The sequence below is a fragment of the Rattus rattus genome, chromosome X (assembly GCF_011064425.1).
Source record: "Rattus rattus isolate New Zealand chromosome X, Rrattus_CSIRO_v1, whole genome shotgun sequence".
Classification (NCBI taxonomy): Eukaryota; Metazoa; Chordata; class Mammalia; order Rodentia; family Muridae; genus Rattus; species Rattus rattus.
Window position 1 is genome coordinate 900,398 of NC_046172.1, and position 24,959 is coordinate 925,356.

Below are 24,959 nucleotides of genomic sequence, written 5' to 3' on the forward strand. Positions count from 1 at the left end.
ACTCATTGCAACTCACACAATAATAGTAGGAATTTCAACACTCCATTCTCATTAATGGACAGATCATGAAACAGAAATTAAACAGAGACATACAGAAACTAACAGAATGTATGAACAAAATGGATTTAATAAATATTTATAGAACATTCCATCCCTAAATCAAAATGGTATGCCTTCTTCTCAGCACCTCCTTAGAACCTTCTCCAAATTGACCATATAAATCAGTCACAAAACAAGCCTCAACAGATACAAGAAGATAGAAATAATCCTATGCATCCTATCAGATCACCACAGACTAAGGCTGGCCTTCAATAACAACAAAAACAACAAAAAGCTCACATACACATGGAAGTTGAACAATGCTCTACTCAATGATAACCTGGTCAAGGAAGAAATAAAGAAAGAAAATAAAGACTTCTTAGAATTTAATGAAAAAGAAGGTACAACATACCCAAACTTATGGGACAAGATGAAAGCTGTGCTAAAAGGAAAACTCATAGCTCTGAGTGGCTGCGGGAAAGAAACAGAAGAGAGCATACATCAGCAGCTTCCCATATACCACACTTTAAGCTCTAGAACAAAAAAAAGCAAATATATCCAAGAGAAAGTAGAAGGCAGAAATTATCAAACTCTGTATGGAAATCAATCAAGGAGAAACACAAAGGACTATACAAAAGAATCAACAGAACTTCAAGCTCTGAAGAATTTCAAAAGATCTCCAGAAGATGGAAAGATCTCCCATGCTCATGGATTGGCAGGAATAATATAGTGAAAATGGCCATTTTCCCGAAACAATATACAAACTAGAATGCAATCCCCATCAAACTTGAATCCAATTCTTCATAGAGATAGAAAGAGCAATTTGCAAATTCATTTGTTATAACAAAAAAACCCAGAATAGCTAAAACTATCCTCAACAATTAAAGGACTTCTGGAGGAATCATCCGTGACTTCAAGCAGTATTATAGAGCAATAGTGATAAAAACTGTATGGTATCAGTACAGAGACAGGGAGATAGATCAGTGGATTAGAATTGAAGGCCCAGAAATGAACCCACACACCTATAGTCACTTGATTTTGACAAAGGAACCAAAACCATGTAATGGAAAAAAAGATAGCATTTCCAACAAAGGGTTCCGGTTCAACTGGAGATCAGCACGTAGAAGAATGCAAATCAATCCATTTTAATCACTCTGTACAAAGTTTAAGTCCAAGTGGATCAAGGACCTACACATCAAAGCAGGCATACTCATACTAATATAAGAAAAAGTGGGGGAAGAGTCTTGAACACATGGGTACTAGAGAAAATTTCCTGAACAGAACACTAATGACTTATGTTCTAAGATCAAGAAATGACAAATGGGATCTCATAAAGCTGCAAAGCTTCTGAAAGGCAAGGACACTGTCATTAGGAGAAAATGGCAACCAACCCACTGGGAAAAGATCTTTACCAATCCTACATCTTATAGAGGGTTAATATCCAAAATATACAAAGAACTCACAAAGTTAGACTCTAGAGAGCCAAATAACCCTATTACAAAATAGGGTACAGAGCCAAACAAATAATTAGTAGCTGAGGAATATCGAATGGCTGAAGCACCTAAAAAATGCTTTTAACGTCCTAGTCATCAGGGAAATAAAATCAAAACAACCTGAGATTCCACCTCACACCAGTGAGAATGGCTAAGATCAAAAACTCCAGCGACAGCAGATGCTGGCTAGGATGTGGAGAAAGAAGAATACTCCTCCATTGTTGGTGGGATTGCAGACTGGTACAACCATTCTGCAAATCAGTCTGGAGGTTCCTCAGAAAATTGGACATCGAACTAGCTGAGAACCCAGCTATACCTCTCTTGGGCATATCCCCAAAAGATGCTCCAACATACAACAAAGTCACATGCTCCACTCTGTTAATAGCAGCCTTATTTATAATTTCCAGAATGTGGAAAGAAGCCAGATGCCCTTCAACAGAGGAATGGATACAGAAACACATCTACATCTACACAATGGAGTACTACTCAGCTATCAAAAACAATGACTTCATGAAATTCATTAGCAAATGATTGAACTAGAAAATATCATCCTGAGTGAGGCAACCCAATCACAGAAAAACACACATGGTATGCACTCACTGATAAGTGGTCCAAATGCTTGAATTACCCAAGATGCACAGACCACATGAAACTCAAGAAGGATGACCAAAATGCGGATGCTTCACTCCTTTAAAAGGGGAACAAAAATATCCATAGGAGAGGATAGGGAGGCAAAGTTTGGAGCAGAGATGGAAGGAACAGCCATTCAGAGCCTGCCCCACATGTGGCCCATATATATATATACAGTCACTAAAACTAGATAAGATGGATGAAGCTAAGAAGTGCATGCTTACAGGAACCAGAGATAGATCTCTCCTGAGAAACACAATCATAACATGTCAAATATAGAGGCAAATGCCAGCAGCAAACTGAACTGAGAACAAGACCCCCATTGGAGGAATTAGAGAAAGTTCTGAAGGAGCTGAAGGGGCTTGTGACCCCATAAGATCAGCAATGCCAGCCAACCAGAGCTTCCAGGAATAAACCGCTACCCAAAGACTATACATGGATGGACCTTGGGCTCCAACTTCATATGCAGCAGTGAATAGCCTTGTTTGGGTACCAGTGGAAGGGGTAGCTCTTAGTCCTGCCAAGTTTGGACCCCCCAGTTTAGGGGATTGTTATGCTGGGCTTTAATGGGGGTGGATGGGGAGGAATACCCATATAGAAGAGGAGTGGTAAGGGTTTGCATGCTGATGGACAGAAAACCAGGAAGGGAATAACATTTTGAAATGTAAGCAAGAAACATCCAATTTAATAAAATTGGAAAAAAATAAATAAAGAAGGGATTTTCACTAGGAGGGATGCGATTCTGACTTTTTTAGCAACCCTGCACTTTATTAATCTTCTTCTTATATTCCTCTATTTCTTTTCCTGATGTCTCTTCTTCATCCTCCACTGAGCTTGAATTCTGATCTGAATTAGAAGTTTTGTAAAAACTCACAAGAGGCATCTCATCCTGTGCTGCTCCGTGTCCTTTCTATCTCTGACATTTGTTCCTTTATTTTGGCATTAGTACTCAAGAGAAGCATCCTTGACCAATCTCCACAAAGAGAACGTGCAACAGGAATACTCTGAGGGCCATCTCTCTGCAGTGTCCTCTGCAAATCTGTCTTAACATGTTCCCAATCAGAATACTAAGTCCTCCTGAATAGACAAACCAGGGACTAGTCTTTTCTAAAGTTTTAATAAATTCTCTGTTTTTACCTTTATCCCTGTTCCTGGCTGTTTGAACAGAGCTACTATTTGATCTGTTAGCTGTAATGAGAATTAAAGGGTTTCCATGAGTGCGACCTTTTTACTTATTGGTAATTAAACCTGCCTTTGGTTTGTGCTGTGCCACTCACCCAGTCACGTTCCTTCCACTTTGCTGGCCAGGTTCCTAGAATGATCTGGTCAGGGGCTCCTCTCTTTCCAGATCGTGGGGGACCTCCACTTGACTGCACCCATGCTGCCACAGTACCGTGAACTGGGTGTAGGCCTGGGGGATTCAACAAAAACAGAGACTTTCAGGTCATTATTTCTAAAAGAATGCCAAAAGCTTTACCCCAAGTTCTATATATATAAAGTCACTGGGTGGAAAATCCCTGGAAGCACTGTGGAAAAACAAGTTTATGCTGTCAGGATGAAAACAGGAACTGACTCAACTGTGTTACCACCATCGGCCAAACAGCAAAAGCCAAGATGTTCTTTTCTTAAAACAAGAATTTCTACATGCATCAGCAAAGGCTCAATGAAGGCAAACCTGGGGGAGACCAGGAGGGTCCAACAGATCATGTGGATACCGACATTGAAACAAGCTGTGACATTAGTGGCCTTATAGATTCAAGATGTTCTGACGCCAGAGCCACAGGCTATCTGCTGGAAAGCAGCTAATGGGAATGGAACCAGTTCAGGAGAAAGAGTTTGTTACCATCAACGAAGATGAAAAAAGAGTTGGACATCTGAAGAAAAATTGATGTCGAATGTGGAGATGCAGAATTTGGAGTATGCCCAACTGGTTTCCTGTCTTTCTTTGGGATTATAGTTAAGTGATTGGATGAATCTTAGAAGAGACCTTGAACTTTGGAGTTTAATGCTATTGACACTGCTATAGACTATGGGGACTTTTGAAATTTGACTAAATATATTTTGCCTTATGCTATGTTTAGATATGGCCTCCTAGACTCAAATGTTTGAATAAGCCTATGGAGGCCAGGGTGTGGAGGTATGATGATATGTGTATGCTTGGTCAGGGGGTGGTACTATTAGAAAGTATGCCCTGTTGGACTAGGTGTGGTGTTGTTGAGTGGGTGTGTCACTGTGGGTGTGGGCTTTAGATTCTATCCTGCTGCCTGGAAGTCAGTATTCTGCTAGCAACCTCAGATGAAGATGTAGAACTCTCAGCCTCTCCTCATGCCTGTGGATGCTGCCATCCTCCTGCCTTGATGACACTGGATTGAACCTCCGAACCTGTAAGCCAGGTTCCAGGTTAAACGTCGTCTTTATAAAAATTGCCTTGGTCATAGTGTCTGTTCACAGCAGTAAAAATGCTAAAATGAGACAAGTGGAATGGCAGATATTTTTAGAAATACATCTTAGGTTCAGGAAAATACAGAACTATGAACTTTAATCAGAATAAATAAACAAGAAAAAATTTTCTTTCAAAAATTCAAAAGTAAAATGAACACTAAATCTCAATGTGCTCATCAAAACTTAAAAAAGCAAATCAAGATTCCAGTAAAAAACTCACTTTACATTTTGTAGCATATAGTAAAATGACAATAAATATATTTTAGACAAATAAAGAACAGTGGGGATCAAAGGTAAGGCAAACTCAGGGAAATATATGATAACTGATGATGAGAAACATTAGCAGTGAATGGACATGCCTTGCCTGCATCCACCCAGGACTCTGTGTGCAGCAGCTTCCCAATCTCCTCTATCTCTGACAATCTAGGTATAGCCTAGTGATTACCCAACCTCATCAAGTTTTCTCTGCAACCTATATATTTAGCCTGGTTCCTGTAAAAAAGTGCCCCCAGCTGAGTCTGACCTTTCTACCTTCACTCTGGAGGAGGCTCTAGGCTTGGGCCAGAATACCTACACACCCACCCAATAATAGGTCTTTCTGTCATATCAACATTTCTACTAAGACCTACCTACTCCCACACTCCATCTTGGCTGGAAAAAATAACCTATGTACTAGCCTGATGCCTTTGTCCATCTGAATACATTCCCCAAGATATTTTGTTTGGCTAGCCTAACACGTCTCTGGGCCTAACACACCACCCACGTTTTCTTTACCTGCTCCATGCTCCATCCATCATATACACTGAATCAACAAATGAATGCCACATGCCCAGATCTCACCTTAAGAATATCAACAAATGAAAAGATCAACCCCATATTTTCTCTTTAAAACCAAAAAGTCATGTAGAGAAGCTTACCTATAAGAATTAATAGGCAACAGGAAACACACCTCAGAGACAAAGACAGACACTACCTCAGAGTAAAAAGGCTGGAAAACAACTTTCCAAGCAAATGGTCGGAAGAAAGCAAGCTGGAGTAGCCATTCTAATATCAAATAAAGTCAATTTTCAACTAAAAGTCATCAAAAAAGATAAGGAAGGACACTTCATATTCATCAAAGGAAAAATCCACCAAGATGAACTCTCAATCCTAAATATCTATGCCCCAAATACAAGGGCACCTACATACATAAAGAAACCTTACTAAAGCTCAAAACACACATTGCACCTCACACAATAATAGTAGGAGATTTCAACACCCTCTCATCAATGGACAGATCATGGAAACAGAAATTAAACAGAGCGTGACAGACTAAGAGAAGTCATGAACGAAATTGACTTAACAGATATTTATAGAACATTCTATCCTAAAGCAAAAGGATATACCTTCTTCTCAGCTCCTCATGGTACTTTCTCCAAAATTGACCATATAATTGGTCAAAAACAGGCCTCAACAGGTACAGAAAGATAGAAATAATCCCATAAGTGTATCAGACTACCACGGCCTAAAAGCTGGTCTTCAATAACAATAAGGGAAGAATGCCCACATATACATGGAAGTTGAATAATGCTCTACTCAACGATAACTTGGTCAAGGAAGAAATAAAGAAAGGAATTAAAGACTTTTTAGAATTTAATGAAAATGAAGGTACAACATACCCAAACTTATGGGACACAATGAAAGCTGTGCTAAGAGGAAAACTCATAGCTCTGAGTGCCTGCAGAAAAACAGGAAGAGCATATGTCAGCAGCTTGACAGCACACCTAAAAAGCTCTAGAACAAAAAGAAGCAAATACACCCAGGAGGAGTAGAAGGCAGGAAATAATCAAACTCAGACCTGAAATCAGCCAGGTAGAAACAAAAAGAACCATAGAAAGAATCAACAGAACCAAAAGTTGGTTCTTTGAGAAAATCAACAAGATAGATAAACCCTTAGCCAGACTAACGAGAGGACACAGAGAGTGTTTCCAAATTAACAAAATCAGAAATGAAAAGAGAGACATAACTACAGATTCAGAGGAAATTCAAAAAATCATCAGATCTTACTAAAAAAGCCTATATTCAACAAAACTTGAAAATCTGCAGAAAATGGACAACTTCCTAGACAGATATCGGGTACCAAAGTTAAATCAGGAACAGATAAACCAGTTAAACAACCCCATAACTCCTAAGGAAATAGAAGCAGTCATTAAAGGTCTCCCCAACCAAAAAGAGCCCAGGTCAGACAGGTTTAGTGCAGAATTCTATCAGACCTTCATAGAAGACCTCATACCAATACTATCCAAACTATTCCACAAAATTGAAACAGATGGAGCACTACGAACTCCTTCTATGAAGCCACAATTACTCTTATACCTAAACCACAAAAGACCCAACAAATAAAGAGAACTTCAGACCAATTTCCCTTATGAATATCGATGCAAACATACTCAATAAAATTCTGTCAAACCGAATCCAAGAGCACATCAAAACAATCATTCACCATGGTCAAGTAAGCTTCATCCCAGGCATGCAGGGATGGTTTAATATCTGGAAAACCATCAACGTGATCCATTATATAAACAAACTGAAAGAACAAAACCACATGATCATTTCATTAGATGCTGAAAAGCATTTGACAAAATTCAACACCCCTTCATGATAAAAAGTCCTGGAAAGAATAGGAATTCAAGGCCCATACCTAAACATAGTAAAAGCCATATACAGCAAACCAGTTGCTAACATTAAACTAAATGGACAGAAACTTGAAGCAATCCCACTAAAATCAGGGACTAAACAAGGCTGCCCACCCTCTCCCTACTTATTCAATACATTTCTTGAAGTTCTAGCCATAGCAATCAGACAACAAAAAGAAATCAAGGGGATACAGATTGGAAAAGAAGAAGTCAAAATATCACTATTTGCAGATGATATGATAGTATATTTAAGTGATCCCAAAAGTTCCATCAGAGAACTACTAAAGCTGATAAACAACTTCACCAAAGTGGCTGGGTATAAAATTAACTCAAACAAATCAGTAGCCTTCCTCTACAAAAGAGAAACAAGCCGAGAAAGAAATTAGGGAAACGACACCCTTCATAATAGACCCAAATAATATAAAATACCTCGGTGTGACTTTAACCAAGCAAGTAAAAGATCTGTACAATAAGAACTTCAAGACACTGAAGAAAGAAATTGAAGACCCTCAGAAGATGGAAAGATCTCCCATGCTCATGGATTGGCAGGATTAATATAAAAAAAATAAGCCATTTTACCAAAAGCGATCTACAGATTCAATGCAATCCCCATCAAAATACCAATCCAATTCTTCAAAGAGTTAGACAGAACAATTTGCAAATTCATCTGAAAAACAAAAAAACCAAGAAAGCCAAAAATAATCTCAAAAATAAAAAAAGACTTCAGGGGGAATCACTATCCCTGAACTCAAGCAGTATTACAGAGCAATAGTGATAAAAACTGCATGGTATTGGTACAGAGACAGACAGATAGACCAATGGAACAGAATTGAAGACCCAGAAATGAACCCACACACGTATGGGCACTTGATTTTTGACAAAGGAGACAAAACCATCCAATGGAAAAAAGATAGCATTTTCAGCAAATGGTGCTGGTTCAACTGGAGGTCAACATGTAGAAGAATGCAGATCGATCCATGCTTATCACCCTGTACAAAGCTTAAGTCCAAGTGGATCAAGGACCTCCACATCAAACCAGACACACTCAAACTAATAGAAGAAAAACTAGGGAAGCATCTGGAACACATGGGCACTGGAAAAAATTTCCTGAACAAAACACCAATGGCTTATGCTCTAAGATCAAGAATCGACAAATGGGATCTCATAAAACTGCAAAGCTTCTGTAAGGCAAAGGACACTGTGGTCAGGACAAAACGGCAACCAACAGATTGGGAAAAGATCTTTACCAATCCTACAACAGATAGAGGCTTATATCCAAATATACAAAGAACTCAAAAGTTAGACCGCAGGGGAGACAAATAACCCTATTAAAAATGGGGTTCAGAGCTAAACAAAGAATTCACAGCTGAGGAATGCCGAATGGCTGAGAAACACCTAAAGAAATGTTCAACATCTTTAGTCATCAGGAAATGCAAATCAAAACAACCTGAGATTTTACCTCACACCAGTGAGAATGGCTAAAATGAAAAACTCAGGTGACAACAAATGCTGGCGAGGATGTGGAGAAAGAGGAACACTCCTCCATTGTTGGTGGGATTGCAGACTGGTAAAACCATTCTGGAAATCAGTCTGGAGGTTCCTCAGAAAATTGGACATTGAACTGCCTGAGGATCCAGCTATACCTCTCTTGGTATAAGCAAAAGATGCCCCAACATATAAAAAAGCCACGTGCTCCACTATGTTCATCGCAGCCTTATTTATAATAGCCAGAAGCTGGAAAGAACCCAGATGCCCTTCAACAGAGGAATGGATACAGAAAATGTGGTACATCTACACAATGGAATATTACTCAGCTATCAAAAACAATGACTTTATGAAATTCATAGGCAAATGGTTGGAACTGGAAAATATCATCCTGGTGAACTAACCCAATCACAGAAAACATACATGGTATGCACTCATTGATAAGTGGCTATTAGCCCCAAATGCTTGATTACCTAGATGCCTAGAACAAATGAAACTCAAGACGGATGATCAAAATGTAGATACTTCACTCCTTCTTTAAAAACAAAAAATACCCTTGGCAGGGGAATAGGGCAAAAAGATTAAAACAGAGACTGAAGGAACACCCCATTCAGAGCCTGCCCACATGTGGCCCATACATATAGAGCCACCCAATTAACAAGATGGATGAAGCAAAGGAGTGCCAGACAGGAGCCGGATGTACATGTCTCCTACAGACACAAAATACAAAATACAAAAGGCGAATGCCAGCAGCAAACCACTGAACTGAGAATGGGACCCCGTTGAAGGAATCAGAGAAAAGAACTGGAAGGCTTGAAGGGCTTGAGACCCCTTATGAACAACAATGCCAAGCAACCAGAGCTTCCAGGGACTAAGCCACTATCTAAAGATTATACATGGACTGACCCTGGACTCTGACCTCATAGAGTAACAATGAATATCTAGTAAGATCACCAGTGTAAGTAAAAGCCCTTGGTCCTACTAAGACTGAACCCCCAGTGAACGTGATTGTTGGGGGGGGCAGCAATGGGGGAGGATGGGGAGAACACCCATAGAGAAAGGGGAGGGGGAGGATTAGGGGATGTTTGCCTAGAAACAGGAAGGGAATAACGTTGAAATGTAAATAAGAAATATCCAAGTTAATAAAAAAAAAAAAAAAAAAAAAATTAATAAACAAACTCCAGCACATAGAAATTCAAGAAGAATCAAAATCTTCTCAAATAAAACAGGGCCCAGAAAAGGGTCAATGTCATCAAGAAGAAACGCCTGAAGTTACATGCAGCTAACTGAGGGATTCTCAATTTTATATTTTAAAAAATGTTCCAGAATTATAGATAGATTAACGTTAATTCATTAATAATAGATTATTTTAATATCCAAGTTCTCCAACAGATACATCAACTGAACAAAAAAAATGAGAACCATTGAAATTAATTGACATCATACATCAATGATTTTACAGACATCTACAGATATCTATCTAAACACCAAAGAATATCCTTTTTCTCAGCAGCAAATGGAAGTTTTACTAAAACACAACACATCTGGGGGACATAAAACACATCTTTACAAATTCAATAAATAATAATAAATCTTTCCTTATTATCTGACCACAATGAAATAAAGCTTTAAATAGACAGCAAACAAACAAACACACCAAAGCAAAAGAAATTACCCAAAATCCAGTAAACGCACAAATCATGGGATTAAACAACTCATTATTAATGACAAATGGGTCAAAAGAAGAAATCAAAATAAAATAAAGTATAAAATAATATATTCTTGGAACTAAAGTGACTATGAAACCAGATCATAATAAGATCTCAGGAACACATTGGAAACAGTCCTATGAGAAAGTGTCTACACTTTTAAAAAAAAAAATTAGGAAGAAATTCCTGCCAGGGAACCAAGTAGACTTATTGCAGGTCTTCATATCTCCCTTTGCTCCTACAGACCAAATCCTCCAGGCTCATCCCCCACTCTGCAACACAACACCCATGGCAGTCTTCCCTGCCCCCTGCTGCCACCTCCTGTGGATCTCACATATCTCCCCCTGTTACCAGCTCTAACCCCACAGTTTGCTTTATCCCAGCTTCCAACTGCAACAGCCACTAAAGCAGACCTCCTGGGTTGACCTCCCTGCACTCTCTCCTCCAGGTAATGACAATTTTGGAATTTTGGTTCCTTTAATAAACACAGAAATATTTTAAGAATATGTTTTCATTTTAATAGCAGGTATGGGATACGGGACTGCTACAGATGGCCCACACAGCTGAATGATTTGCTTTGTACCCTAGCAGAGGCATGACACTGACAGATGCAGATAGTTTCTATGATTGTGCAACATTTGGAATTCTAGGGACTTTTCAGAGGGTGTATAAATGCTATGACCCCAAGAAGTAGGGTGGTTATTGTTTAGTTGCTGTTGGTTATTGTTTGTTGTGCTTTGTTGAGGAGTCATGCAAAAAGATGACATAACAAGATGAAATTAGATATCCTGACAGAGAAGAGCAAACTTGCCCCAAGAAACATGACACCCTTATTCAGCAGGAAGTAGTCCAATGGTGTGACCCCCTTTCCTTTCCATTCTTTTTTATTTCCTACATGACATTTGGCGTTTGAAAGGGGGAAGAAGGCTATAAGAAAGTAGAACCCACAAAATATCCAAACACCAGTTACACTTCCATTCAAAGTAGTCTAAAAAAGCAGATCCTGGTAGAACATTCTACTCTGCTTCCTTCTGTGAACTCTCTCAGAAACCTAGCCAATCCAGTTACCCAAGTGTCTTTTCCCTATAGCCAGAAACACATTTTCCCTGGAACCCCCCACAGCCACACCTTTCATGTCCCCCCAAAATTGTGTTTCAGGCAACATCTGGACATGACCTTCTTATAAACTCCAATGAAGGAACAGAAAGCAAGGTACAAAACACCCATCCAATAATGCTGGATATCAGCACTTAGACCAACCCAAAACCAGATTTCTAGACACCAGTGTAAAAGCACAGCTAGGACAATGTGTCTCCACCAGAGGCCAATAACCTTACCACAGGAGGCACTGAGTATATCCAATATAGCTGATACAAAAAAAGAGAAGGCCTTAAAACAGCTTTTTGAATATGATAAGAGATGCTTAAAATTAGTAAATCCATAAAAAGATCGAAAACACAAAGAAAAGAGGGTAAAAAGGAATAAATAAAGGTCATGTAAGATTTGAAAGGAAACATTCAATTTTAAAATGAAAATTCTGGAAAAAGATACATTTGGAAAAGGGAATAGAAATTACAAAATACAGCTGAATACAAGCAATGGAAGGGAGAATCTCAAGAACTGAAGTAAAAACTAGAAAAATGGATACTTCAGCCATAGAATATGTTAATTCTGAAAACAACACTTGGTATAAAATATCCAGAAAATTTGAGATCCTATTAATAGACCAAATCTAAGAATAAGCAGAATGGTGGAAGGAGATGAAGCCTAGCTAAAGGGCCCAGAAAATATTTTAAACAAAATCATGAGAAAATTTCCCTAAAGAATGAGATTATTATCAATGTACAAGAAGCATGCCGGATTCCAAATTGACTAGGTTAGAATGAAAGTTCTCTCAGCACATAATAATCAAGTCACTAAATGTATAGGACAAAGAATACTAAAAAGCTCCAAGGGAAAAAGACCAAGTAACATATAAAGTAGACTTTTGAAAGGAAATGCTAAAAGTCAAAACAGCCTGGGCAGATATGCTGCAGGTACTGAAACAACAGGCACCAGATCAAGCTTCTATACCCAACAAAACTTGCGATTGCTATAGAAGTAGAAAATAAAAAAAAAATTATGATAAAACCAAATTAAGCAATATCATCTACAAATCCAGTTGCATAGAAGGTGATAGAAGGAAAAGTCCAATCCAAAGAGGTTTACTACAACCATGAGGACACAGGGAGTAAATAATCTCAGACTAGCAAAAATCTAAACAAGGGAACCATACACCCAGCAACACTGCCTCCACTACCACACAAACAAAATAATAGGAATCAACAATTATTGCTCATTGATAACTCTCAATAATTTTGATCTCAATTCTCCAATAAAAAAGTCACAGAGTAACAGAATGGATGAGGAAACATTCTTCTGCGGCATACAAGGAAAACATCAACATCAAGGATAGACAATATCCTCAAGAGTTCCAAACAGATATTTCAAGCAAAAGGACCTAAGAAGCAAGCTAGCATAGTCATTTTAATATTTGGTTAATTAGACTTTAACCCAAAACTAACCAGAAGAGATACTGACAGACACTACCTACTTATCAAAGGAAAAATTCACTATGATGGCATTCAATTAACATCTATGTCTCAAAGACAATGGCAAGTTTGTAAAAGTAATACCACTACAGATTTAAATCACATAAAATTTTAATTTTCGCAATAGACAGGAGTAATCCACAAAAACTAACTAGAGAAATGTAGGAGTTAACAGGTGTAAAGCAAATGGGCTGAAAATTTATAGAGCACTTTGCTAAACACAAAAAAGAATATAACTTCTTTCAGCATCTCCCTGGTTTCTCAAAAATTGACTACATACTAAGTCACAAAGCAAGTCCCAACAAATATAAGAAAATGCAGATAACTTTGCTATGCTATCAGAACACAATGCTACAAACAACAACAAAACAAAACAAAACAAAAAACCAGAAAGTTTACCAACTCAAGGAAACTGAACAACCCTCTACTGAATGAAGAGGTATAAAGACAGAAATAAGAGATAACTCAAAGACTTTCTAGAACCAAATTAAACAATCCCAAACAATAAAAAAAAAAAAAACCTGCCTGGAGGTATCACTATCTCTGATTTCAAGTTGTATTACAGGAGGAGTTTTCTATGATACAGCAGAAGTACGGATTCTGTGTTTGCAACTGAGTAATAAAAGCAACATTTTTTTTTTTACACAAAACCAGATAGATTCATTGAACATGGAATCTGATTGTAGACACAGACAGAAATCTGACACTTACAGACAACTTTTTTGATAAAGAAGCCAGAAATACACACTGGAAAAAAGACAACTTGAGCAAATGGTGCTGGTCAAACTAGGTGGCTGCAAACTAGAAGAATGCAAATAGATCTACTTAGCATCCTGCCCAAAAGTCAAATTCAAGAAAGTCAAAGACTTCAACATAAAACCAGAGACACTGAACATGATAGAAAAGACAGTGGTGAAAAGCCTTGAACTTACTGGCACAGAAGACATTCTGAACAGAACACCTTTAGGGCAAGCAATAAGGTCAAAAATTAATAAATGGGACCTCATGAAACAAAAGGGCTTCTGTAAGGCATTGGACACTATCCCTCCATCAAGGGGGCAGCCTACAGAATAGGAAAATATGTTTACCAATTCCACATCTGATAGAGGACTAATATGTAAACTATATAAAAAACTCAAGATGTCATGAAAAACAAATCATCCATCATAAAAATGGGGTGTATGTCGAAACAGAATTCTCCAATGAGGTAATTCAAATGGCTGAGAAATCCTTAAGGACACTTTCAACATCCTTAGCCATCTGGGAAATGCAAGTCAAAACTTCTTTGAGATTCCATCTTAAACCTGTCAGAATGGCTAAGATCAACTCACAAGTCACAGCTCATGTTGGAGAGGATTGGAGTAAGGAAAGCACTCATTGCTGGTGGGAGTGAAAACTTATGCGCCTACTATGAAACTCAGTGTGATAGTTGCTCTGGAAAATGGGAAAAGAGCTAACCCCAAATAGAGCTTTATCTCTCTTGGGCACATATCCATAGGATACCTCATCCTACACCACAGACATTTTCCAGCCCAATTCATGCTCTGTTCATAAGAGCAAGAAACTAGAAACAATAAGACATTAATACCATTCAACCATCTCTTATTATCGTGCTTTGAGCAGTTATGCATATTGTTCCTCACTGCTATTTATTGCAAAAGGGGCTTCTCTGAATGAATCTTGGAGTAGCATTTCTCCATGGATATAAATATAGATACTTAGAAGGGAGCTTGACATCATGACAGTTTACATAAACAGTAGTAAGTTCTCCCCTAGAGCCAAAGACATTCTCTATCCTCCTGTGGAATTGGCCTCAAATCCAATCAGAGATACAATGACTACCCCTATAAAAGTTATGCCAGTATAGTGTAGGTGGACATATATATCTTGGCAGATTATTTTTGTACATCATAAGGTTCATGTCTGGGTAAGACTGTTGATGTCATTACTCTGCCAGCATGCTGCTTAGCACAGTCCAGGACTACAAAATCTCACTAGGTAGAAAGAAGATTTCAGCCCCATTGAAGACTAATTCCTTTACATTTTGCAACCATGTGGTTTGTCTTTTGTAGCAGGGTCTTAACAGAGAGTTATGGTGCACAAACAAAAAGTGTAGAAAGAAGTTGGATTATTTTCAAGACTTCTGGAGTCCACCTGAACAAAAATTCATATAGTAGTATTTCATACCTGGTATTGGGATTTTGTTTTTTGCTTGGCATTCAGCAGCAGTATTATGTAGGCATACAAAGCATTTACCTTCTAGATCTGTCTTTTGAGACTTGTTTGAAATGTATTATGAAGTACTAATATGGCTTTTTAAATATAAATTTAGCTTTAGTTAACCTCTCATCCCCTTTGTCTCACCAGCTTTTCTATCCCATCTCTGCTTAAATTTTCATCATAGGTGGAATATTTATATCAATGATTATACAAGTAATGGTCTTATGAGAGAACAAATACTTTCACAGCTTAAGCATTTCTGGGAACCTATTAGAGAAGAAAGGCTCACTATAGGAATCAATAGAAAATAGGTGGCCCTTGAATGGAGTAAAAGGCTCATGTTGTAACTACAAGCCAACACTGATACTGACAGTCAGGTTCATACTTCCTAATAAAATTTAGTGTGGTGATACCTTCCCTTTTCTTATCTTTTTAAGATTTATTTTATTTATAAGAGTACACTGTAGCTGTCTTCAGACACACCAGTAGAGGGCATCAGATCCCATTACAGATAGTTGTGAGCCACCATGTGGTTGCTGGGAATTGAACTCAGGAAGAGCAGTCAGTGCTCTTAACCACTGAGCCATCTCTCCAGCCCAACCTTCGCTTTTCTTACAGATTATTCTTGTGATGTCATCTAGGGATGACTGAAAATAAACAAGTTAAGGAATGCAACGTTTTTATTACCTCTGATGACTACTATAAAGTGGAGATTTCAGTTTCTTTGGAAACTCAGTTATGTCATGTGATGTCTTACTGGAACAGAAAGGTATAATGACAATGTTTGCTGACATAGACACAGGTGAAAGGATGTTTTGCTAAAGCAGATGCTCGAGAAAGAAGGTTTTGATGAGGCAACACATGTGTGGCAGGATGATTTGCTGAAGCAGACACAAGTGAGAGAATGTTTTGCAGAAGCAGACAAAGGTTAAGAGATATTGTACTGAAACAGATATGTCAGAGGAAAAGTGGTGTTATGAAACAATATAAATATGACCTCACGAACAGAGGAGCATCTGGCTTTCATTCATGTTGTTCTGCCTCGCTAGTCTTTGCTGACCAGGCTCTGGCATTGGTTTGCAAGCAATGGAATACAAACAAATACTTAAAAATTTGACTTGGGGGGGTTGGGGATTTAGCTCAGTGGTAGAGCGCTTCCCTGGGTTCAGTCCCCAGCTCCGAAAAAAAGAAAAAAAAAATTGACTTGGTTTCTCACGAATTGCAATTTATTTACAGTAAGGAATCCCATAGGAAGTTAATAGGTAAATGCAAATCAGTAAAACTAAAACATAAAACATGCATGCATATGTATGTTAACCAAATAACTGGATATATAAGGAATCTTTAGAAAACAATATATTTTTAAATCTATATATGAATAGTCAGAGCATACACAGACATTTTTGACATATGTATATAATTATTTACAAGACATTAGTACTTGTCATTTATAGTAATTAAAGACTAATAACAAAATAAGCAATAACAATGTTTACTGCTCAGATTGCTAAAAGCTGTTGGTAAGTGATTATTAATGCTACTGATAGTCGAGTGCTGTATCATAGTACAGGGCCAGGAGTTGGAATATGTACAATCTTAAACAGCCATCAGGATGGCTTTGGCCTGGTTATTCTCTTTACAGAAAAGAAAATTCAGCATATAGGTTCTCGACTTGGATGGAGGTCCTCTTTTTTTTTTTTTTTTTTTTTTTTTTTGGAGATTTTATTTCCTTTATTGAGAAACTTAAGGATGGAGGTCCTCTTAAGCAACATAGTGTGACCCCATTAGAAATGGGGAGTGAGGAGAAGTGAGAGGAAAGGAGGACAATGGGAAAAGGAAAGGAAGAAGGAAGTTAGGAATAAGGGACGGGAGGAGAAGAGGAGGGAAGGAAAAGAGAGAGGAGAGGACCGTGGGGCAGAGGGTGCTGGGGAGGAGGGGAGGGAGGAGGAGGGAGGAGGAGGGAGGAGGAGGAGGGAGGAGGAGAGGGAGGGGAAAAGTAGGGTGGGTTGCACTCCACAGATTTCAAAGGGGGCGGGGCCTCAGTTCAGGCAGAGCACACGTGGACAATGAAGAATGCTCTGCCTTCTCTGTGACGTCTCAGTCTGTAGGAGAGAAACCCAGTGAGCCTAGGCAGGACTGGCAGACTACAGCAATGCCATGATCAAGAAGCCTCTGCAAGAGTCTGTTCTAAGAGGTTTCATCAATGGGGCTTTTAAACAGCAGGGTCTTGAGGAGCGGGGATTCCAGTCTGGTGGAGCCACAGCCAGAAGCCACAGCTGGACCCAGTCGCGAGTCTGGCAGTCGCAAGCGAAAACTGAGCAATTCGGTCAATTTGGGACCGAGCCCGGACATCCATGGACCTCAAAACCAGGGATTTAGTTTACTTCAAGTTCTCAACTACATCTACAGGAAAAGGATTAAGATCTCATCTAATTATGCTTATGAAAATTTATTTCTGAACGGGAATGACAGCGACATTAAAGTCTGTGCCCTGGGAAGAACATGGTGTCTACACAAAGTATTTCTATGTCACTCGGGCTACTTTGCTAACATCCTCAAAGATATTTGGAAAGAATCACGCAATGGTGTTATTCGGCTGCTAATTAGGAACGAGGATATTGATACCAGATCTCTGCACTTTGTGTTTGGTTCTTTGTACACCGATGAGAACTTGTCACTAACACCTCTGGAAGTTCCTCGAGTTTTGGCAGCAGCGTGCCTGCTTCGGGTGGATCGAGTAATTCGGCAGTGTGAGAAGATCATGAAGACGACCATCAATAGGAACACTGCATGCTCCTACTATCTAGCAGCAGAAACCTATAGGTTAAAAGCCGTAAAGACCGAATGTTTCCAGTGGCTTCTTTATCACTTGATGATACATCCAAGTGTGGCCCTCTACAAGGCAGTGGATTTGAAGTTGATGTATCTCCTTACATCTTCTTCTCAATTACTAGTGATGCAAAAGGAGATCGATGTATACATCACACTGAAAACATGGATGTTCCTTTATCTCAATCCATCCTGGAATGGAACCATGAAAGAGCTTTTAGATCATACTAACAACTGGCTTTACACCTACATGGGATACATTGATAACATCAGTTTTCTTGAAAGTGAAGAAGGACTAATATTTCAACCAGTGTTTAAAAAATTGAGGTTTCAGCACATCATCTGTGACTTGGCCTCCACAAGTGTTCTCGAGCGTGATCGTCTAATACCTGTAGAATGGCTGTCGCCTATTTATAAACAACACTGGCTGACTTATCTGCAAGCACAAGAACAAAAGGCAATTGGACCACAAACGATCAATGAAGAAGAACTTGAACAGAACACCATGAGGTGTGGTAAAATGATCCCTACAGACGGTAGATATATTTGGAAGTGGTTAGCTTGCAAACTTAGCTTTCCTTTATGCGTCATCTTTACGAGCCACTATATAATTTTCAAGCAATGTTTTCAGCAATGTGATGGATCTGCCTGTCTAAACCATGTACGAAATTTCGTATTCAAATTAACTTTGGTGTGTTTTGATTCCAATGAGAAAGTAACTTTCAGTAAAACCACAGGTTATAAAACCCTTACCTTTGAAAATAATGAGGAGCAAATTGTAATGAAACTGGATCCAGAAGCTCTAACATTTCCTTTGTATATATTCGCCAATTTCTTGTTCTTAAAACTAGAAGATGCAGAAAACATGTAATCTTGCCAATTATTAGTCTGTACTAGTGTTTTGCAAACATCGAATGGCTCATTTAATCTGAAGGCTGTGTCATGAATAGAGTGAGGAAGACCAACAAAAAATTGAAACTTCTTGCAAGTCTAGTATCACCAGAAGTGACTGCTTTCTATCAGCACCTTATTTCCATGTGTTTCCAAAGAAAATTTTCACTTCCAACAAAATATTTGTCAAGTCAAATCAGATGAAGCCAGTCCTCTGATTTTCATTTACCACCAAGAGTCAAGCTTCGAATGGAAATAAGAGACTATATTTGCAAGGAAAAACATCTCAATGAACTTAAGTAGATTTGGCCCTAGCTAAAATAGAGACAAAATAAAACTCACTCCATTACCAAAACTGTTGTCAGTCATGGTTTTCAGTATATGATAATATAAGGTATTCCATTAGTTAAAATGTAATGATTGAGATTAGTCACTGTTGGTTTAGGCTTTCAAAAAACCAAATAGTGTCAAGTTCGGGTTTGGATAACATTTACTGCTGATTATCTGTAACTATGCTCACAAACAGATATGTATCTTTTAATTAAATATCATGTCATATGCTGTATAAGAAAGTGAATTATATATGCCATATATTTCCATAGAAGTCTATATACTTACATAATGTGCTTATGAATTGATGTAGCTGTAAATAGTGAAGAATCCTGGTTTTGAAAGGGATAAATAAGCCAGGAAATGAAAAATAGACCTTCATGATACCTCTTATCAGGTTATCAAGGTATGAGCTCTTTCTTAGTATCCAGTTCACTTTCTCTGCCTTAGTTTATTTTTCTGTTGCTGTGGTTTAAAAAAAAACCCTCATAATAGCACCTTAAGGGCAACAGTTTATTTTATCTCATACTTTGAGTCTCCAGGCTCTCATGGCAGGAGGTTGAAGAAGCTGGTCACATCACACCTACAGTAGAAAGAGATGAATGTTATGCAAGTATTCAGCTAACTTTCTCCAGTGTGGAGAGTTCAGGATCAGAGTCCAGGAATACTGCCACCCAGGATAGATAGGTCTTCCCAAGTCATGTTATGTAATCAAAATAACCTCCAACAGGCATTCTCAGAACCTGGACTCTCACATGATTATAGATGTCACAACTCTCCCTTTGGTCAGCATGATACTCAAACACATCCCTTTTAAGTCATAATCTTCCAACCCTTGGTCTTCATAAGTTCACAACCATGGTATGGTACAAAATTCATTTAATCCAACTTTAAAAGTCTCCATAAAAAGAGCTTAAAGGGGCTCGAGACCTCATATGAACAACGATGTCAAGCAACCAGAGCTTCCAGGGACTAAGCCACTACCCAAAGACTATACATGGACTGACCCTGGTCTCCAACCTCATAGGTAGCAATGAATATCCTAGTAAGAGCACCAGTGGAAGGGGAAGACCTTGGTCCTCCCAAGACTGAACCCCCAGTGAACGGGATTGTTGGGGAGAGGGCGGTAATGGGGGGAGGGTGGGGAGGGGAAGCCCATGTAGAAGGGGAAGGGGAGGTGTTAGGGGGATGTTGGCCCGGAAACCAGGAAGGGGAATAACAATCCAAATGTAAATAAGAAATACTCAAGTTAATAAAGATAAAAAAAAATTAAAAAAAAGTCTCCATAAAGAGTTCCATTGAGGGGTTGGGGATTTAGCTCAGTGGTAGGCGCTTGCCTAGCAGGCGCAGGCCCTAGGTTCGATCCCCCAGCTCGAAAAAAAGAACCAAAAAAAAAAAAAAAAGTTCCATTGATTGATGTGTCTGGTTCCGTGCTAATGCCATTCTGTTTTTACTACTATATCTTTGTAGACTAACTTGAACAGGGAATGGAGTTCCCAGCACTTCTTTTTAAGTTCAAGATTGTTTTAGTTATCCTGAGGATTTTCCCCCATTTTCTTTATGAAACCGAGAGTTGTCCTTTCAAGGCCTTCATCATACTTCCCTTCATTACTAGGTCTCATGTGTTTCTGGTGCCTTCTAAGGTTATTATGTTTCACCTATGTTTACTAGTGTGGTTGACCAGGCTTCATATGGATAATCCAGTTATTCATGATTACTAGGCATCCCATGAATGGCAGGTACTGAAAAAGCCTTTCAGTCTACCTATGCTTAGGAAGCTTAAAATATTTACCACATCTCCAATCCTCACCAACCCTCTCATAACCACCCAGCCTACTAGGATCCACCTGGTTATGAGGCCTTCCATACTCTCCAGGACTCTGTTGGTTAAGAGCCCTCAGTTGCTTACCAGGCCTCACATGATTACTAGGCCTCCCTTGGCTACTAGGCCTCAAGGCGTTCTTAGGCTTCCCATGGTTTTGAGAGCTTCCATGTGTACTACTAAGATTCTCATAGTAACCAGGCTTCTCATGTATACCTGGCCTACCCTGCCATGTAAGACTCTTTTGGTTACCAGGTCTCCCATGCTTCCTGTGCATCTTAGACTTCCCAGGCCTCCCATGTTTATAGCACTCACATCCTTGGTAGTCCTTTGAAGATTTCCAGGTCTATCTTTGTATCTAGGACTGCCGTAGTTACTAGCATCCCATTCTTGCCTGGCTATTCATGTTGATCGGGCCTTGTAAGCTTTCCAGGTCTCCCAGCCTTTCCAGGCTCTGAAGTTTATCAGAACTCCCATTTGTTTTAGGTCTCCCATGCTTGCCTGGGCTTGCATGCGTACTAGGATGCCCATGTTTACTAGGCCTTCCAAAGCTTGTCAGGCTTCTCTTTACATTGTGCCTCCTAACTTTTCCAGGAGTCTTAGGCTAACAAGGTCCCTTGTGTTTATCAGGTGCCCTGCTCATAATAGGACTCCCCTGTTTCTGGATCTACCGTGTGTTCTAGGATTCCCATGCTTACTAGGTTTCCTCATGCTTGGATGCTTCTCATCCTTATCTGGCCTGCTAAACTTTCCAATCCTCAGTGGGCTTTAACAGGCATCTGATGTATTTTCAGACTTCCCATTCTTTCTAGGCCTTGAATCCTTTCCATGTTGGTTTCTTTTTTCGTTTATTTGGCATGGGTGGGTTGAGAATTCTGATACTTACTAGGCCTACTCATATTTGCCAGGCTTTTAATGCTGGTCAGGCCTTGTAAGCTTTCCAGGTCACCCACGTTTACCAAGTCTCCCAACTTTACTGCGCCATCCATCCTTACGAGGTCTCCCATGTTTTCCTGGGCTTGCATGGGTTCTAGGATGCCCATGCGTACTAGGCCTCCCTATACTCAGAGGCTTCTCAATCTTAAAAGTACTGTATGGTTTTCAGACCCCTCCCAGCTTACCAAGCCTCCCATGTTTTCAAACTTCCCATCCTAACTGTAGTTCCCAAGCTTTCCAGGTATTTCTTGGTTTCTAGGACTCCCTTGCTTACTAGGACTTCCCAGATTTGCCAGCCTACTCGTACTTAGCAGGCCTCAAACTTTCCAGGCCTCCCTGGTTCATCAGGCTTCCCATGTTTAACAGACCTCCCAGCCTTTTTGGCCCCTAATCCTAACTAGGACTCCTATGCTTCCTAGGCTTATAATGTTTACCAGGATTTCCTTGGCTTCTAAGATTACCATGATTAATGAGCCTCCCTATAGCTGTAACATTTCCTATACTTACCAGGCCTCCTAATCTTGCCAGGCCTCTCATATTTACCATGCTTCCATGTTTCCAAGGCAGGTCTACCATGGATATTAGGTCTCAGTTTTTAGAAAGCCTTCACATCTTTACCACAGTAAGTTTTGTTCCTAGGTCTCATGGATTTATTATGCTTGTTATGGTATCTAGTCCTCATGACTATTATACCTTCCAAGGTTGCTAGGCCTTCCATGTATATGAGGTCCTTAGAAGTATAGCAGGCTTCTCATGTTTAAGAGGCTTATCATTCTATCTAGGGCCTCTTATGTTTACCATGCCCCCTTGCTTACCATTTCTCCTAAGCTGGTAACATAGGAGTCTTGGTTCACCTAAGAATGGTAGATAGAAGGATAATCCTGGTAAACCTGTCAGGACCAGGCATTCATGGAAGGCCTAGTAATCATGAGATGTGCCATAACCATGTAAGGCCTAGTGAACAGGTAAGAACTAGAAAATAGGTAAAGCCTAGTAACTATAGTAGGGATAATAAACACATGAGGCCTACACACCAAGGAGGTCTTACAAGTAAGTGAGGTCTAGTTAGCAACCAAGGCCCAGTAACCATAGTATACCTGGTAAATTTGTGAGGCCTGGTAAGCATGGAAGAGTTGGAAAGTGTTTGAGGCTTACTAAGCCTTGGGGGCCTGGAAAGTGTAGGATGAGTTGTAAACATGGAGGCATGGTAAGCCAAAAGATCTAGGGTGCATGATAGACCCCTTATAACATGGAAGGCCTGCTATACTTCTCAGGACCTGAAGTACATTGGAGGCCTAGTAATGACATTGGAATAATCATTTGAAGTCTGGTGAACATGTGAGGCCTAGTAACTAGGTAAGGCCAAGTAACCACAGTGGACAAAATAAGCCCATGGGGCCTCCTAACCAAGGGAAGTGTAGTAAACTTGTGAGGCCTATTTAGAAACTGAGTCCTAGTAACCATGGTAAATCTGGTAAGTATGAGAGACCTTGGAAACATGGGAGGCATGATAAATATGGGAGACCTGGCAAGATTAGGAGGCCTTTTAAGCATGGGAAATCTTACAACTATGGGGAGGCTCAGGAATCATGGTAATCTTAGAAGCCAAGGAAATCCTGGTAAACACTGTAAGCCCAGTTAGCATAGGGATCATCCATGAGGCCTAGTAAGGCTGAGAGGTCTGTGAAGTTTAGGAGGCCTGTTAAGTTTAATAGGCTGACAATCATGGGAAGTCCTAGTAATCTTGGGAGTCCTAGAACCCCAGGAAGATCTGGAAAGTTTTTTGGAGCACAGTTAGGATGGAATGTTTGAAAACCATGAGAGGCTTGATAAGCCTGGAAGGCTGGGAAAGCTTAGGAGGCCTGATAAGGATGAGAAACCTCTAACCATTGGGAGGCCTAGTAAACATAAGTGTTGAACCCAAAGAAGATCTGGAAACATGGGTGACCTGGGAAGGATTGGAGTCTGATTGCCATGAGATTTCTGGGTAACTGGTGACTTCTGGAAAACTTGGGAGACCCAATAATCATGAGAAACTTGGCAAGTTATGATTGGAGTGCTAGAACACATAAAAGCGTGTAACAATAAATTTTTTGCAACCTACTTTTAATAAGGGTTCAACCTCTCTGGCCACCACCCATCAGAGGTAGACGAAGAGAAAAGTTATTGAGGACATGGGGAAGTGGACATGTTCAACAATAGTTCTTTGGGGGCAAGCTTCATCTTCTTTGGCAACAGCTCAGTCCAGTAGCAAACACCAAAATATGATAACAGCAGCTGCGGATAAGTCTTCTAGCCAAGCAGATACCACCCACGAAACAGCAGCCACAGTCCAGTAGAGTTAAGATAGCAAACACAAATCAGCAGCAGTGGCACTACTTAGCAGAGACAGCCAGGCCTCAGCCAAATTGGTATGAGTTAGTAGGAGGGACCAGGAAGGATACAAGCAAAAGTTCTCCACTGTCTCTCTCAGCAAAGTGAAGATCAGATCAGCAAAGACTCTAGACCAAGAGGCATTTTGCTATGCAAGCAAGACAAGCTCAAGCTTCTTCACTGTCTGTCCAGTCCTTTTTATACTCCTTCCAAACATCACATGTTCTCCATGGGTCTTGCCTCATGATGCGCCTTGCCTCAGCACGTGAGTTTGTCTCAGCTAGCATCTCGGCCAATCAGCCTGAGTTCGAGGAAGCAGCAAGAAACTGCAGCACACCACCAGTCTTTTTTGGTATGTTTCTCTCTATGGAGTCATGATTAATGCAGCTCAACTACGCAATGTAAGGAGGACCAACACATGTGTGTAGTTAGCAAAGAATTCTTTATCATGCGTCCTTTCACATGCTTGCTTTAGCAGAACATCTGTTCACATA

At 39.7% G+C, this 24,959-nt stretch overlaps 1 protein-coding gene across 1 annotated transcript; it reads left to right on the forward strand.

Moving 5' to 3' along the window:
• Nucleotides 1-17,328: 17,328 nt before the first annotated feature.
• LOC116888853 (germ cell-less protein-like 2) lies at nt 17,329-19,359 on the forward strand. The gene has a single exon (XM_032890122.1). The coding sequence runs from the start codon at nt 17,488-17,490 to the stop codon at nt 18,982-18,984; it is 1,497 nt and encodes a 498-aa protein (XP_032746013.1). The 5' UTR covers nt 17,329-17,487; the 3' UTR covers nt 18,985-19,359.
• Nucleotides 19,360-24,959: the final 5,600 nt, after the last annotated feature.

Coding starts and splice junctions, on each gene's coding strand:
- LOC116888853 (XM_032890122.1), top strand. CDS start 17,488: ATGGGGCTTTTAAACAGCAGGGTCTTGAGGAGCGGGGATTCCAGTCTG.